Source organism: Zophobas morio, unplaced genomic scaffold (assembly GCF_036711695.1).
Source record: "Zophobas morio isolate AGI-343-1 ecotype UQ-CSIRO unplaced genomic scaffold, CSIRO_AGI_Zmor_V1 ptg000030l, whole genome shotgun sequence".
NCBI lineage: Eukaryota > Metazoa > Arthropoda > Insecta > Coleoptera > Tenebrionidae > Zophobas > Zophobas morio.
The window spans coordinates 14,092,616-14,109,652 of NW_026972135.1; the positions used below are offsets into that span (position 1 = coordinate 14,092,616).

The 17,037-nt window shown below is 35.5% G+C and overlaps 2 protein-coding genes across 2 annotated transcripts; one reads left to right on the top strand and one right to left on the bottom strand.

Moving 5' to 3' along the window:
• The first annotated feature begins 3,882 nt into the window (after window positions 1-3,882).
• Window positions 3,883-7,479, top strand: LOC135138269 (probable multidrug resistance-associated protein lethal(2)03659). The gene is made up of 8 exons (XM_064068209.1): window positions 3,883-4,132; window positions 4,186-4,401; window positions 4,456-4,880; window positions 4,931-6,155; window positions 6,203-6,521; window positions 6,574-6,724; window positions 6,773-7,003; window positions 7,062-7,479. Exons 1-8 carry the CDS (start codon window positions 4,056-4,058, stop codon window positions 7,319-7,321), a joined length of 2,904 nt encoding a protein of 967 aa, XP_063924279.1. The 5' UTR covers window positions 3,883-4,055; the 3' UTR covers window positions 7,322-7,479.
• A 209-nt stretch (window positions 7,480-7,688) lies between these two features.
• On the bottom strand, window positions 7,689-16,697 carry LOC135138271 (carboxylic ester hydrolase-like). The gene is made up of 8 exons (XM_064068210.1): window positions 16,629-16,697; window positions 9,662-9,823; window positions 9,474-9,608; window positions 8,749-9,426; window positions 8,516-8,693; window positions 8,296-8,468; window positions 7,976-8,238; window positions 7,689-7,926 (listed from the first exon to the last, which is right to left on the bottom strand). The coding sequence occupies exons 2-8, from the start codon at window positions 9,713-9,715 to the stop codon at window positions 7,734-7,736; spliced, it is 1,674 nt and encodes a 557-aa protein (XP_063924280.1). The 5' UTR covers window positions 9,716-9,823; window positions 16,629-16,697; the 3' UTR covers window positions 7,689-7,733.
• Between the last annotated feature and the right edge of the window lie 340 nt (window positions 16,698-17,037).

Consider the following 17,037-nt stretch of genomic DNA (forward strand, 5'->3'; position numbering starts at 1 on the left):
AAATCGTCAATCAAGATAATTTGTCGCGTTAATCTACATCAGTAAGGCTACGGCAGCTATTGGGTTGTGTGGAGAGTCTTTTTCCTTACTGAGGAGAAGTTATCTTGGGTTTGGGTGCCACTTCGACGGTTTCTACAGACTTACAACCGCGGGGTTAGTTCGGCACGAGTAGGCGTTGGCGTTGTAACGGTGGCTGCTGGGGGTTCCTTCTTTCTGACTTCAACTCAAGAAAAACGTTGTGGGGCATCTAATGGCGTAACCGAACCAAACTACTCCGTGAGTTACCTTTAAGCCACCTCGCAGCACCTTTTTCATCGCACCACCTTCCTCCTTGCGCACTCTACCCTCTCTGCAGCGCCTTCCTCTCTCGAGGGCGCCACCTCTGGGCCTCGGTACCACCGCTTGTTAGCAACCGGGCGTCCACCTTCGTACTGGGGACACCTTCTTAACAAATCATCCGAGGTTCCTAGTTGAGACTTTTTAATGTTACACTCTCCCCCCCCCCCCCTTGGGAGGAAGAAAATGGGATTTAATATCCGAACATTTTCTTCTTAGGATTGTACTTAAAAATACTTACAATAAATTTAAAATATCTGCGTACTAAATTATGTTTGCTAACTTCCTCTCCAAGTCAAGAGGCGGTAACTACGCATACCATGCGGTTGGAAAGCATACATTCCAACGTCAGATTGCAAGTGAGTGCTGAAGAAATTTGGGAAAGTGTCAAATTCTGCAGAGGAGTGAAATTAACGTAACAAACTCTAACGGAATGTGAAACAGACTAACTCGAGGCAGGATCATCAGACGGTGAACCTATTGATCCAGTATAAGGCTTTAAGTGTTTAAGTGTTTGATGTGGCAAATACCAATGTTTAGACCATTAGAATCAACCCACTCATATGACACCTTCGAGGGGTTTCGATGTACGGCGCAAAGAATATATCGGGGTGCTAATTTCTGCGAGAAATCTTTCGAAGCGTCGGATACCATCTTATTGTACCTCCAGACCTTACCTCCTATAAAAAATTCAGCGTCTCGTTTTCAAAGGTTGTGCTCATAACGGGAATGGGCCTTATGTAAGCGTGCTATAACCTTTTCGAAAATATCCTTCAGATAACCTAAATCTTATGCATATACGCTACGATCACAGGCGAAAAGGGTTTCTGGATTTCTCTTAACCTTACCATAAAATTTACCGGAACACGGAAAGACTCTACTCCATAGCTTATCTTATGGATTTCGGAGTCCCATTTTTTGTGGCATTTGTGGATCCTGATCGTGGTATTTATAGCTCTGTTGTACCTTTCAACTGGGTTCGACTGGGGATGGTATTTGGCGGTGAACCAAACCTTTTGGTCCTTATGATTGTGACATAAGTTGAGAAAGTCTTGCCCTACTAACTGTTTTCCATTATCCTGTACAAACTGAGTAACAGCGACACTGGTTGCCTTTCGCAATGGGCACAGAATGGGATGTTTAGTAAACCAGTGTACGATGACGAGAAGATAGGTAAATCCATTAGAAGAGCGTGGAAGAGGACGTCTTAAATCGACAGAAATTATTTACCAAGTGAATGCAACACTTTTTTCCTTACCCATTAGGCCGGTGCGCGCCACATGAGGTGCCTTTTGAGCTTGACGCACTTTTCAAGATTGTGTATAACGATAGATGGTTTTGCCCATCTTAGGCCAATAATAGAGTGTCGTGATTCGTTCGAGTGTTTTGTGGGCTGACTTTGGATCGTCATGACAGACTTTTAGTATGTGCTGTATTTGGCTCCTAGGAACTAGGAATTTCCACTCAGGGATGTTGCTCGGCAGTGATGTCTTAGAAGAGAGATCTTTGAAGATAGAAGGTTTTTCTACCCTCCACTGAGGATATTTTTGTGAGTTAGCTATAATGCGTTCGCAAAAACGGGCATAATCTTGGTCAATATCGTCAATCGTGACGTCCAGATAAGTTGACGTTAATGAACAAATTTCAGGGGAGGTAGGAGAAGCACGAGATAAAGCGTCCGGGACTATATTGGACTTGCCCTTCCAGTGGACAAGGTCAAATGAACGTTGGTTCAGCTTAACACTCCATCTTGCGAGTTTGCCTGCCAGGTCTTTTATCTGTTTAGCCACAATAGTAAGTAGTAGTCAGTTATTACCGCAAAATGGGTACCTTCCACATATGGACGAAATCTGTCAAGCGCGGAAACTAAGGCTAAACATTCTCGTTCAGTTACGCTATAATTTCGTTCGGTTTTAGATAAGGACCGACTCGCGTAAGCGATTACTTCGTCTTCGAAGTTCTGAGTAAGTACTGCCCAGAGGCCATTATCAGAAGCATCGTTTGTATCGTAAACGGACGAGAGAAGTCTGGGTTAACTGCAACAGGAGCAGATGATAAAGCATGTTTTATAAAATCAAAAAAAAAAGATAAAGGAATCATAAAAACTAATGAAAATAAAAATTTTATCATAAAACATTAAATGTTTTATCTCCTTGAACACGGCGTTAACTTGTTCTGTCCACGTGATTCTTTGGCGTTTCTGTTTTCCATTTAGGAGTTCGTTAATAGGGGCGATAAGACTAGAGAAGTGGTTGATGAAGCGACGGTACCAAGAACATAAACCTACGAAACGCTTAATTTCGGTAGTCGATTTAGGCGTGGGGTAGTTGACCATCACCGCAACCTTCTCAGGATCAGTGTGCAGAACCGAGGAATCGACGATATACCCAAGATATTTAAGAGAATCTCGAAAGAAGCGACATTTATCTAAGTTAATCGTAAGATTGGCGGAAGATAAAATAAAGAAGGCATCATTGAGTAGTTGCTCATATTCTTCAAAAGTCTTACTAATAACAATAATAACACTTAAATAGAGAAAAATACACAGTTCGTCACGTAAACCGAAAAGCGCGTCCATGAGCCTTTGTTGAAGTTGGGCGGCATTACGTAGACAGAACGGGACAACTGTAAATTGGAATGGGCCTCTACCAGGTACGGGGAAGAAGGTTTTTTCTTTGCTAGAAGCTGTCAAGGGGATTTGTCAAAACGCTGACCTAAGGTCTATAGACGAAATGTGGTTACCTTTACCAAGAAGGCTTACGATACGATTGACAGTACGGGTAGCTGTCATGTTTTGTTACATTATTTAAGACGCGACCATCAAAACAAAAGTGACGACCAAGGGCTATGAGAGCATTCTACTACAGCAGCTTCTATCATTCTATCTATAAACCCTATCTAAAGTATGTCTGTAGATAATGTCTAAAATTTTTATGACGTCAACTCAAAGGTTCGCTAAGGGGATCTTATTTGAAATGTGTAAGATAATATTCAGTTGTAATGTTTATTTCAGTTCTAATTCTACAATCAGTTTTTACATTTTATGTCAAAAGGCTTCACAGAGGGCGAAAGATCTGTCTAAAAACTTTGGAATACTTTTTTGAAATAGCTGGTGCGTATTGCACCAAGAGTAAATAAGCGTACCTATACAAGAAATAAGTTCTATTCTGTGGGTAAGTTTAACAAAAATTAAAAAAACCTTGCGTTTGCAATTTTGTGGTGTAATATTTATATAGGGCTCAAATTTACTTTTTTCGCCAGGAAATGCAAAATATTGTAATACAATTTAAGTAAAGGAGAACTTTAAATAAATGAACTCTGCCAAGTTAAGAATAAATAAATATCATAATAATTTGTTTCTGGACAAAATTTGTCCCCATTTGAACTCTATTTTATCAGTTTTTATAAGATTATCTAGCCACATTTTTCCATTCATTGTTGTTTATGCACGTCTTTAACAGGTACTTCCTATACTTCATTTTACTAAGCGTATATCTGTAAAATCAACAACAGTTATCTTGTTTAATTGTACCTGCCAATAAAATAACATGTTTTTGTTTATGAGTCGAATAACGTTTTAGTGTGTTGTACACATAATTTAGTTACTAATGACGATATCACATAATTACCACAAAAATATTTTTACAAAAACAGTGCTATAATTAATCTTATTACCTACAATTCTGTACCGTTTACTGAAACAATCGTAACATTTCACAATGGAACACCAACCGCAAAAGCAGAGAATCAATCACCCCTATAATGCCGCAGCTGTCTTGTCGAGAGTGTTCTTCTGGTAAGTTTGATACACCAGTCAAAATTGTAATTCCACATGAGAGTTTTTTTCAGCTACGCGATTAAATTGTTAAGAGGAGGGTACCAAAAGAGTTTCACAGAAGACGATTTATACGAAGTACCTCCAGCTTTTAAAGCGAAAAAGTTGCGTTGCAATTTAGAGCGTGAATGGAACAGCAAAAACGGAATAATTTTTATTATCGCGAAATATTTCGGCCTGTGTTATTTAAGTCTTGGTCTCATGAAATTCCTAGCTGATACAATTTTTACGTAAGTACAGTGTAAATTAGTGTGTTTACATTATCACAAAATTAAATTTTACAGAATCGTTCAACCCCACATTGTAGAAAAACTACTGTCTTATTTTTCAGCAAAAGAAACAAACAAACTTCATGTCGTTCTTTATGTTGTTCTTATGATAATCTTCAGTTTACTACAAAGTATCTTCAACCAGAATTATTTTCTTTTTTTGAAAGGCCTGAGCATTAAAGTACGCACAACACTATTGTCCTTTACTTATAGAAGAATTCTAACTCTGACTTTCGTCCACACTGACGATATTTCCATCGGGAGAATAATCACTCTCTTTACTAAAGACGTTCAAGTGATTGAAAATTTCATAGATTGTGGAAACGAGCTCTGGATTGCACCTATAAGGTTACTCAGTATTTCTTACATACTTTACCGAAAAGCAGGACCTCTTATTCTAATTACGATATTTTTTATCACATTGATGGTACCTATTCAAGGTACTAATGCACTTTTCTGTGGAACCTTAACAAAAAAAATAATTTTTTAGGATTGATCGCTGAAAATGTTGCCCATCAGAAAACGCAAATGTTTCAAAAAACAGAGAAACGACTACAATCTACTCAAGAAACCTTAACCCAAATTGAAACTACAAACATAGACCCAGAAGACTGCCTTGATGCTATTTGTAACATTAGACGAAAAGAAGTCCAAACGATTCACAAACTCTTCTACTTGAAAGCTTTCAGTCTGACAGTTGCTGATGTCGTTACAAGAGGATCCTTATACGCTTTTCTCGTTGTTTACACCTTGTTTGGTTACTCCATGACGATCGACACACTTCTCTTTATTATAAGTGGCTTTTCCACATTGTCAGAAAGCTTTGGTACTCTGTTTCCACAAGCTGTTTGTCAAGCAGCTGAGCTGATAACAATCATAAGACGATTTAAAACATTCTTTGACGACGTAGAAAGACACAGGAAGAACGAAGACGAAGCTGCAAACATCTATGTTAAGAAATTTAAGATCCACAAAGGACTGACTTGGTTGCCAGATTTACCAAACTGCAAACGAGACATTTTCGTATCAGCTTTGCTAAAGACTTGTATGACCGAAAACAAGAACATGTCATACGCAAGTCAGAAACCATGGTTGTTCAGCTCCACGATTCGTCAGAATATCGTATTTGGAGAAAAATACGAAGACAATCGATATCAGAAAGTTTTAGAAGTTTGTAAGTTGTTTGAAAACTTAGAACTTTTGAAAGATAGAGATTCGACGATGGTGGTCAGTGACGGTAGAAATTTAGATAAATCCTTGAAGACCAAAATCAATATAGCGCGAACTATCTACAGACAAAGCCAGGTCTACTTTTTTGACGATTGTTTAACAGAATTTGGTGACGATACAAGCGATTTAATTTCCAATTGGCACAAATTTCTTCAAGACAAAATCGTGATTTTTGCAACCCACACTTGTAGTTCTCTGCAGGAAAATGACAAGTGCGTTGGAAAAGCTGGAAACATTTTTGACGACGAGATTTATGAATTAGGTGATACACAGAGTTTAGAAAATGAGGAATGTAAATTGATAATTGAGAATCCAAGAAACCAAATGACATTCGAAGACAACATAAATTCAAAAAAGGTGGCTTTCAAGATATACCAAAAATATTTATCTCTGGGAGGAAGTGTAGTGCTCTTGTTAGTAATCTTCAGTATGTTTCTATTGTTTGAAATAGAAAAAACTTACGTTGACAATTTAATCACTCTATGGTAAGTTAATCATTTACCAAAGACGATTATCAAGGACAATTTTTAAGGATTTATTTAGAAGAAAGCACAAACATAACCCACAAGTTAAATGAGACAAGTAGTCAAGAAAGTCAAAAATCTCTGTTCCAAGTCTATGGAATTATGACAATAGCGATAGCAGCAACAATGTTTACAAATTTCTTGATATGCTTTGTATTTACTAAAAAAGTTTCAATTCGTCTGCATCGAATGGTGTGTAAAAGTATTGTCTACTTTCCAATGGAGTGCTTTGAAAAAGTTTTCTTAGGAAACATTTTAAACAGATTTTCGAAAGATCTTTCCATAATAGACGATTCAATTATTTTCATTTATAGGGACTTGCTACAAGTAAGAAATTGACATTCTGTGGTTGCATACAACACTGTTGTTTTCTTTCTAGATTTTCTTGGAGGTGTTAGGATTTATTATTTTTATGTCACACATAGGTGGATTTAGTCTTTTACCACTCGGACTTTTACTCTGCGTACTGGTTATACTTAGACGATGGTGTCTTTATTCTTTGCGAAATTTTAGACGACTAGAAGCTTCCAGTAAGACTTTTAACCCGTTTTAACTCTATCGTTAATTTTGTTTTTCAGCGAGAAGTCCTATACTTGATTACATTTACTCAAATCTGAACGGTTTAGCAACAATCAGTGCTTCCCAAGTCCAAGAAAAACTGCAAAATGAATTTGAACAACACCTAGATTTGAACAATTCGTCATATTTTACCTTTCAGTGTCTTGTAAAATCATTTGCATTTTTGATGGATCTTGTCTGCGCTGGTTATATGACAATAATCGTTATAATTTTTTTGACTGTAGACAATGGTAAGTTTGTTTTATTTCTAGGTATAAATCTAGGTATAAATTAAAACTCTTCTTTCAGCGCACCAGCAATTTGGAGATGGAAGTCTAGTTTTATCTCAAACTATAATTTTAATAGAACTTTTTAAACGCGGAATTTATAAATGGACAGAACTAGAAACTGAAATGATTGCAATGGAAAGAATTTTGGCATATGTTAAAGTAGATGAAAAATGCAAAAAACGGATTATGAATAATGATGTAAACAATGAAAGAATGGCGTTTGCAAATAATTGTTTTACGGAAGAACATGCAGAAAAAAGAAAACTGTATGAAACTTGAGGACAAAGTTTACAGATAGGAGTAAGAAGTAGATTTGACATTGAATGAAGATGCTGTTTTAAAACAGCTGAAACTTTTCCTGTGGTGTTGTTTTGAAGGAAGTAGACGAGCAAGATTTGTACATAATTAAAAACCTAAATAAAATATGGCAAATCTTAGGCGCTAATCTTATTGTAAACTTCTGCAGTGACACGATAAACATTTCTTGAGTCAATATTAACCAATTGCTGAATTTTAAGACAATTGTGAGAAAAGAGTTTACACAGTGATAGTGCTAATCCGGAGATTAAAGTAGGGGAAAGTGGGTACAATTGTGTTTTTTAAAGCCAGTATTTTTCTTAAATGAAGGAACTACCTCAACCGATTAGACATATTTAATTGTCAAAATCCGCAAGTTCATTACACTTTGACTTTAATAGGTGTCAAAATCATCATAACCTAAACTGTCATATAGCACGTTCCATCCAGTGTAAGTCTCTTCTTTTGGATGATTCTTAATTTCAAGATTCTCGTTGATATCGACATACAAAAAATCTCCTCCTTCAGTATTCACCAAAGGCCATGTTACGTTTTGTAGGAGCTCCGTGGGTTCTGGTGTGGGATTTCTGAAATATTTTCATTCAAGTACCTAACGACTAAAATGAAAATACTCACTGATATTTAGCGAAATCTGTCCAAATTTTTATCATTCTTTGCTGAGTTAACTGATCCGCTTCTGGATATTCGTGGTAGTCGGAATCTCCAAAAATATAGTTGAGTTCTTCATTGTGAGCAACATGTTCGGCACCCTCATAATTAATATCATAACCTCCGATTTGACCATCAAACGAAAACTCGTAGAAATAGACAGGAGAAAACTGTGATGCTATCTCGGCATACTTTATCACTGATCTTGTGAACGAATTATCACTGTAGAACTAAATTTTCACATTGTTGAGTTATAACTTGCGTCCTACTACAAAGATGAAACTCACCCTGATTCCATCACCGAGATGGTCAGCAAGCGGTTCTCCACCGGTGTAGAGTTTTTTAATAGCTAGTCCCATTTCCAAAAGTTTGTCTTCATCGGTAATGAGCATATCCTTGGGTACTAACCATTCAGGATGCTCATCATAAATAGCCATAGTTTCTTTCATCTTGTCATGATCTAAAATTATATATTCAGCTTTCTGGTTAACAATTGTACAAAAATACCCCAATTATTAAACAGCATCTCTTCTGAGTTAATCCCCATTAATATAGGTACGTTAATAAAGTTGCCAGCCTTAAGCAACCCGTACATTTTTCTAGTCATGAATGCATCTTCATTTTTCACTTCTACGACAGGAGCCCAATAGAATCCTTGTGACAATTCAAGGTCCGCAGGAGTTTCCTATATAGGTATATAAAGTCATTATAATTTTATTTACCAACACCTTCATACTCACAATATCGTGATATTTATCTGAAGCATCATCCAACTCTTTAGCCGACACAGTCAGCAAAAACTGAAGCAAATCTTCGGAATTGTTATTTGTGAGAAAAGTGTCATTCAAAATCGCCGCTGTAGCGAACGCTATCTCTCTTGCACGCCTCTGATAAGACCATGGGCTCAGATAAGAGCCACTTTCGCAAATTCCTCCCCGTATCATGCCTTCAATACCTCTATTCAACAGCTGATAAGTCACAGAGGATGACCCCGCACTTTGCCCGAAAATCGTTATCATATTAGGGTCACCTCCAAACAAGGCAATGTTTTCGTAGGTCCATTGAATTGCACGCTGCTGGTCCTTCAGACCGTTGTTTCCAGGAATTACTTCATCTTGGGTTGAAAGAAACCCGAAAGGTCCCAGTCTGTAATTAATGACGACCACAAGGACTCCATGATCAAGAAAGTTTTCGGGTTGTTCCCACATGTTTGAACCGCCGACGTAGCCGCCACCATGCATGAAAAACATCACTGGTAAGGTGGTGGTGTTGTCTTCGCTGGGAAGAACGGTGGTGTAAATGTTGGCGAATAGGCAGTCTTCGGACTCGAAGTCGCCGTTTGCGGATTGTTGGTAGCACGAAACGTCACGGCCGATGGTGTCTCGAATATCGTCCCATGTTTCTGGGGGTTGTGGTGCCTTAAAAATAACGTTGTGTTAACACATTTTTAGAGGAATGATGGTACCTTGAATCGTAGTTTTCCGATAGGGGGTGCAGCGTATGGTACTTTTTCAAAACCGTAGTAGGTGTTACCTTGAGACGTTTCTCCCTGCCGACCACGTATTTTACCATTTGGTAGCTGAATTATTGGGTCAGCAATCTGAAAATAATTAGTTTTTTGAATTTAAATTAACATGTGATTTTGGTACTTACTGCGAAATTTAAGCATGAACAGATGCTGATAATGGCCAAGAGTTTCGTGTCCATGTTTGTAGTGGTTTGAATGAGGTGTTTGTTATTTGGTAATTTATATAACTGTAGTATCTTAAGTGGACAACTTAGTGTAAAGTTTTTACACTCTTTCAAATTTGTTATCTATTTAAAAGAAAAAAAAGTAATTTTCTTAAAATGGGTTGTACAATGTTCTCTTCAGAAATTAAAGTTTATCTATATTATCTTATAATATGAGTGCTTCTATACTATAAATTATATTACTCTCACAAGCATAAGTAGTGGTATTCTTTCTTATAACACTGATTTTTGTTTAGCTATTTTAAATATACTTATAGTTAAATTGAATCTATTTTTTTTTAAACACAAGATCACTAGCAGTTCCACGCTCAATGAGTGAAATAAATGAATAGTAGGTATACGAAATTAATTCACAGATCGTTTTATGTGGTAGGGTTTTTAAAAAAATTTGCCTATCTTTATTACTACAACTTCAGTTGCAATCTCTGAGTAGAAACAAAAGATGTCAAAAAATACTTTCACAACAAAATCAGTTATTCCACATTTCAGTGTTCATAGTTTTAGAGACGTTTAGGCGTTTTATTGTATAACATCTTATGGTATTAGACATAAAATGAGACAATTCATATACAGTTGCTCATTTGTCACTAATTCCTGAACTTTGCGCCTTTTATACTTATAAAACAATATGAAATATTAAAGCACAGAGGAGGAAGTTAACTGTATAAAATGGTAGTATGACGGGTTGTCAGTCCGGGAAATTTCAAGGTTTGCAGCACTTTACCCAAACCGACAAATTCCAGGACCAGCAACAATGTTTTTTTATTGTGGCCGAGGATAAAAATGCATTCGTGTCATCGAGAAATAAAGGAAAGAATTTGGGGATGCATTTTACTGCGGTTCAAAAATTTTAAAGAAACAACGTCCAAAGAACTAAGAAAGGAAGATAAAGTTTTTTTAAACCATCGCGAAGGTAGCAAATAAGGTATTTAATAATGGAAATTTTATGCCCAAAACTATGTTTAAAGTAAGTAAAAATAGTTGTACTTAAAATGGTAAAGTTAACTTACGAACCTACCGATATTGGAGTACAGAAAATTAACACTTATTCTTGATTACTACCACCCAATATCGTGGCGGTAGCATAAATGTATGAGTTGGAATATTGAGTCATCATATCATTGGGTTACCTTTTATTCCGAAACGATTAAATGAAAATTGTTATATTTAAGTCTGCCGTAAAAAAGTAAATGTATGTACAAAATAAATCCGGCGCAACGACTGTACTCTCGCGGACTGAATTGGCTGAATAGTAACCGTTTCCGAGGGTGGCCTGTATTTAAAGCTATACTTCCCTTCTAGAAGTTCCCCAGTCGAGGTTTTTCTGGATTGCCCGTCCCGACTTCCGCTTCCAGGCTTTACTTTAGCGAACGTCCGGCCACCGTCATCGACAATGAGTCACCCATCATCGCCGCACATACTAGAAAATCCATAGACGTCGTACCGCGGCAGCGTTTGGGTTTATTTCCAAACAATATATTACAAAAAGAATAAAAAATAGTTTAAATACAGTTTTTTATTTGCTACAAATTGTGTTGTTTGTGTTATTCTAAAATAATTAGAGGAGCCAATATTTCCAAATTTCTATTTTTAGATGTAGAATCCCTATGTTCGAAAAACGATTCTATCCCCGCTATGTTAGGCAATTTATCCGAAATAAAAGCTCATGTTACTCTTTTTTATTGAAAAGTCGTTTATACGGGGTGGTTAAAAAAGGCGCACTAAGTCGAAGATACAGTATTATTATTATTAATGCTCGTTTGCACAGCACTTTTAAATACATGATAAACATGTTTTACTTAATTTCAGAGATTTTTTTGCAAATCAATTTAAGTACAGTCTATTCTATAACTATTTTAATTAAAAAACCACCAACGTCGCAACTTTTTGACGCAATAATGTCGGGAACATTATTGTGTAGATGAACTGACGTGGTGGGATTATTTTGAATTTGAACTGACTGACACGACGCGATTGAAAAGTTAACAAAAAACTTTTATTAAAACAAATCGAAACATTAAGAGCTTCATAAACTAGCCCCGTTTGAAAAATGGTGTTCATACTGTTCATTTCAGGTTCATCAACTTGTGTTTTCTGGACTTAAGATGCCCATTTTCTTTCGCCAATTTGCTTATATTAGTTTTTCACAGTGGTGAATGCTAGTGTGCCACATTTGTGGCGTAAAATGGTCCAAAACTTCAATCCATAAGTGAGTAACACGTATCTATGCCAACTCAATTGGGTTGTAGTGGCAATGGTAAGGTGGCAATTGCAACACAGCAATGCCGCCTTTATGTGCTATTAATGTATCAGTTTCATACCTGATCGGTGCATTTACAAATACATAATTGCTTCAAATAAGGCCCATAACTGTTTCTGCGTCAATTTAGGATCAAAAGCAATATCATACTTGGCCCGGTGATCCTGGAAAATAGTTTTCTTTGAATATTCAGGAACTTCATGTTTGGCAACTACATATGGCTTTTCTGTAAGTATCTTCCGATTATTTTTCAAATTTATATTTGAAACCAATTGATTTTATAATCTATACTTATATAATAAAGCTGAAGATTTTGTTTATTTGAACACGCTAATCTCAGAAACTACTGGTTCAAATTCAAAAAATCTTTTTGTGTTGGATAGTCCATGTATCATATCTACATATAGGCTATATAACATCACGTTATGATCATTAGGAGCGAAGTAGCAATGAAAAATTCGAAAAAACGGGAAAATTATTCCTCCTTTGACAGCTTCCGTTGCTTACGCTGCTTAAACGATTAAAGTTACGTAAAAATCATGTATGACGAAATTGTTCCTCTCTAAAAGTTCTAAAGAAAAGTCCGCGACAGCATATGTCTATCTGTTAAGGTCGAGTCAGTGTAACCTTTTTTATGGTAATGAAATTTGTTCTAAAATAATAATGCATTATGTATAAAATTCTCACGTCACAGTGTTTGTAACCGAACTTCTCCGAAATGGGTTGACTGATTTGTATGAAATTTTTTATGTATATTCGGTAGGTCTGACAATAGGTTGTAAACTATTTTTTAAACCCCTAAGTGATAAGGGTGGTCCACCCTAAAAAAATTGTGTCTATTTTTTGGACAAAATTTTTAATTTTTATTTTTTTAAGATTTGGCATCAAAAAATACACATAACCCTACATTTCCACCTTTCTACCACCAACCCCCATTTTTTAATCGTCTATAAAATAAAAATCAATTGCTGTTCCTGTTAGTCTCGCTAAGACTCAAAAACGGCTTGACCGATTTGAAAAATTTTTTATATTACGGGGATGGTTTATAAATAAAAAAAATAAGGATAACTTAAAAGAACAGTTAAAAAATAAAAAAATTCTAAAAATTGTGTATGGGAATCGCCACTTCGAATTAATTTCAATAGTTGGCGTTTCTGACGGACCTGTCGTCTAACTGACGTGTCATACAAAACTAATTCTTCCGTGCGATTGTGAAAAGTATATTGCATTTCAAATCGTTCTTTGTTTTTTCGTAAAAAAAAAACGTCGTTTATTTTAAGAAAAGCCTTGGTTAAAGTGAATTTAATTACACATTGCGAAAGTTTCTTATTCATTTTGATCTGCCATTCTATTTACCTATATTCACTTTGTTGGTTTCGACAAAACCTCAAACTTTACCGTTATTCGAGGATTTAATTTGAAGTTTTCAATATTTTAAAATTCTTAAGACAAAATTTACAGATTTGATTGGCTGTGAAAATAATTCTGTGTCGTTATATGAAGTTCATTAAAATGTCGAGAAGACGACAAGCTCACATAGGTCCACGAAGTCAATCAAATGTGCGACGAACTTCCTCAGGTGCAAACCGCAATGATTTATTTCATGGGTAATTCGGATATGAAAGTTGATCAGCGTTGTGCTCATAATCAACATAATCAAACATTGAAGCGAGACATTGGGTGGTATGAATAAAACTGAGTAGATACTCATATTCGAAGTACGAAGTACCTACTTCATTATTACTCTTATACCTATACCTGAGCATCTACTCTATGTACTGAGTACCTACTTGGAAACATTGTATCTCCCCGGACACAAACTGAACATCTACGCGTTTTGTGAGCATTTAATCTAGAAATGAGCATCGGCGTGGCAAATAACTGAGCTGTCTGTAAAGCTGCTTAGAAAACCAGTAGGATCGTTGTAAGAGTGAATTTTAACTAAACATGGCGACTTTCATGAACGTGGAACGTCGTCAAAAGGTGCATTCAGTTTGAAAAACACATTAGGAGCAGGAATATCGAAAACTTTTCATGTAATTAACTTTTATTTATGCATAAATTGTGCAGTGCGTTTCTTCTAACACTGGCCATAGAGATTCCCATCTCAAGGTGTCTACCCCATACTAACTTATATTTTGGTGACTGGATTTTTGCCTTGATGGTTGAACACTGTCACTGTTGTCCTTTTTGTTGTATTGAAATGCTACTTGAGCATCAACTGTTACTTACTGAAGTATTAGTATCATCTAGAAAAACTAGAAATATTTTGATTTGATATTCGAGTAGATACTTCGTATTTCGTGTATGAGCATCTACTGAGTTTTATTTATATCAACGATTGTCAAAAAATTGATCGAACGTTGTTTAGACAGAACTTCGTTCGCACCAAAAGTATAATGAAACATATTCAGCATTTTCGAGTTGAGTCTTTTCTTTACACAATTTTGTGATAACCTAATCAACATTTACTATCAACACGTATACCACCTTGGATTGGTGCAGTGTAATACTAAAAATAACTGTATTGTATTCCCAAAATTATCTGCGAAAATCGAGTGAGCCATTCCATCAATTTTTTGGGGGGAATAAATAAATATTCTTAACAATTTACCATGCTCACAATAACTTTAAAACGTCTGCAAGATCTCAAAGTATTCATTTCTGCAACTCTTGGGTTATTACTAAAATAAAATGACTGATCCAAATATTTTTTTGAGTCACTCTAAAAGCAAATCCAAAAAATATGAATGCAATGATAAATTACGAAAATGTACTGACGATATTTTGCACATTTTAGATAGGATTTATTCGGCAAAATCTTGAGATGACGTCTTCAAGTTTTTGGGCTTGCTAAACAGATATATTTTGATTGAAAACCTACCATGTCAAACAGTAACTTCAAAACGTCTGCAATATTTCAAAATTCAGTTTTGCAATTCTTGATTCAATCAATAAAATAAATTGACTCAGCGATTAATTTTTTTGAGACACCCCCTATAAGCAAAACTAAAAAATTTGAATGGAATGATAAATCACAAGTATAGTCTCATCCTATTTTGGACATTTTAGATATTCATTTGGCAAAATTTTGGGCTGACGTCATCAATGTTTTGGAGGGGATAAGTAAATATATTTTGAATAAAAATTTATCATATGTTTAAAACATCTGCAAGATTTATAAGCATTCGATTTTGCAAATTCAAAATTAAATTGTAGGTGAAATGAAGTTCACGGGGTCAGCTAGTTTTGTATAAACAACTTCTCGATCCATTGTATTGTAAAATATTATTTGCAAAGGCCAGGATTTTTATAGCGTTGTATTTCTCGACCTAACTATTCTTTAAAAACGTGATTTTCAAACCCGTCTGACTTTTTTCTTCCCCCAGCAGTTTTAGATGAAACCAGTGTTTCTCCGTCACGCTATGGTTTTTAAATTTGCTTTACATTACGAGTCTGAAGACTCTTTACGTAATAAAGTAACAACCTTGCAGAAACTCCGTTTATACTTGTATAAAAGATTGCTATACAAAAAAAAAATAAATTGACGAGATGTCGTCACATTGTTCGTACCTAGTTATGATTAGGCAAATTTTAGTTAATAAATGTTTTCCCATCTACACGATATTTCTAACATAATTACAAAATTTGACAACAATTAGTCCGGTAGTTTTAGAGATTATCTATTTAATAAAAATCTGGACGGACGGCAGATAGACAGACAGGGAGACAAAGAGACAGACGGAAAAGGGTGACCTACTTTTTGGTTCGGTAAAGGGCATGAAACGTCCAGAAACTACGAAAGTAGCGGTAGCCCGATGAACTCGATTACAATACATACTTAGTTTGCTCTTTGAAAGTCAAACGCTGAAAAATTAGCTGCAGTTGTCATATTCATTCTGAACAAATTTTGAGCTTTTTTTAATATTATAAAATGACAAAAAAACTATAGATAAAAATATGATAATTCCAAAACTATTTGATTGATATGATTGATTAATCCCAATAAATAATTTTTTAAATGTCGTTCCTTGGAAACGTGTGAAATTTCCATAAATAGTTTGTTGTTAGTTGGAAGAATAAATGCCTCTGATTGGTCGAAACAACAGTGAATTAAATTTTCATTAAATTATTTTATGTATTGTTCTAAAGATTAATTATCTGGCCTAGCTAGAAGTTACTACCGCGTGATCAGAAATGACTAGAGAATGAATTTGTGTCGGGCTATGTCACGATTATATGTGGGGAGGCGTGAATCGCTGGGAATCAGTAGCGGGTGATAATGAGTGAATTTAATCGTCACTTATTCCATAAAGACGAAAACTTAATGGCGAACAAACTGACTTTGGATTTTTAGCTGAAATTGGTATCACATTTTCTATAATTTCCGGTTGTCAGCTGTCAAGATTGACAGATTGTTGGAATTTTTAATTTTCAAAATATATCCAAAACATTACCTAAATTCATCGCATATCGCGACTGACATTTGTCACACAATTACTTCTGTTATGCCAACATAAATGCAAGAAAATTTTACATTTCCGTGTAAAAAGTACTGCCAATAGACTCAGTCATTCTGATCACGCGGTATATTGCTTTGATACTTACATTATATCTGTCACATTTTCAAAAGGTCTACACAATCCACATTCACACTTTTTTTTAGCCCGTTCGACACTCACTACCGTAATAATTCCTTTAAAGTAGACTTGCCACTCTCCAAATCGATTTAGCTGACCCAAACATTTCGCCATTCCCTTGCGAAATACATGGCATCATTTAAACCTCCTTTTAAAGAGCAAATCGGTTTTGCAACTAGTTGTTGCTAACTGTAACAATATTGCGATTTCGTTTAGGTACCCTAAAAAATAAAAAAACTCCCGTTTGCTTAAAATTCGAACCTTATATTTTAATAAATAAATATTACCAAGATTACATTGGACATAGTAAGGACGATGTAAATATTTATCCCTCTAAAAGATTTATGACGTCATATTATACCGATCCGTATTTTTAT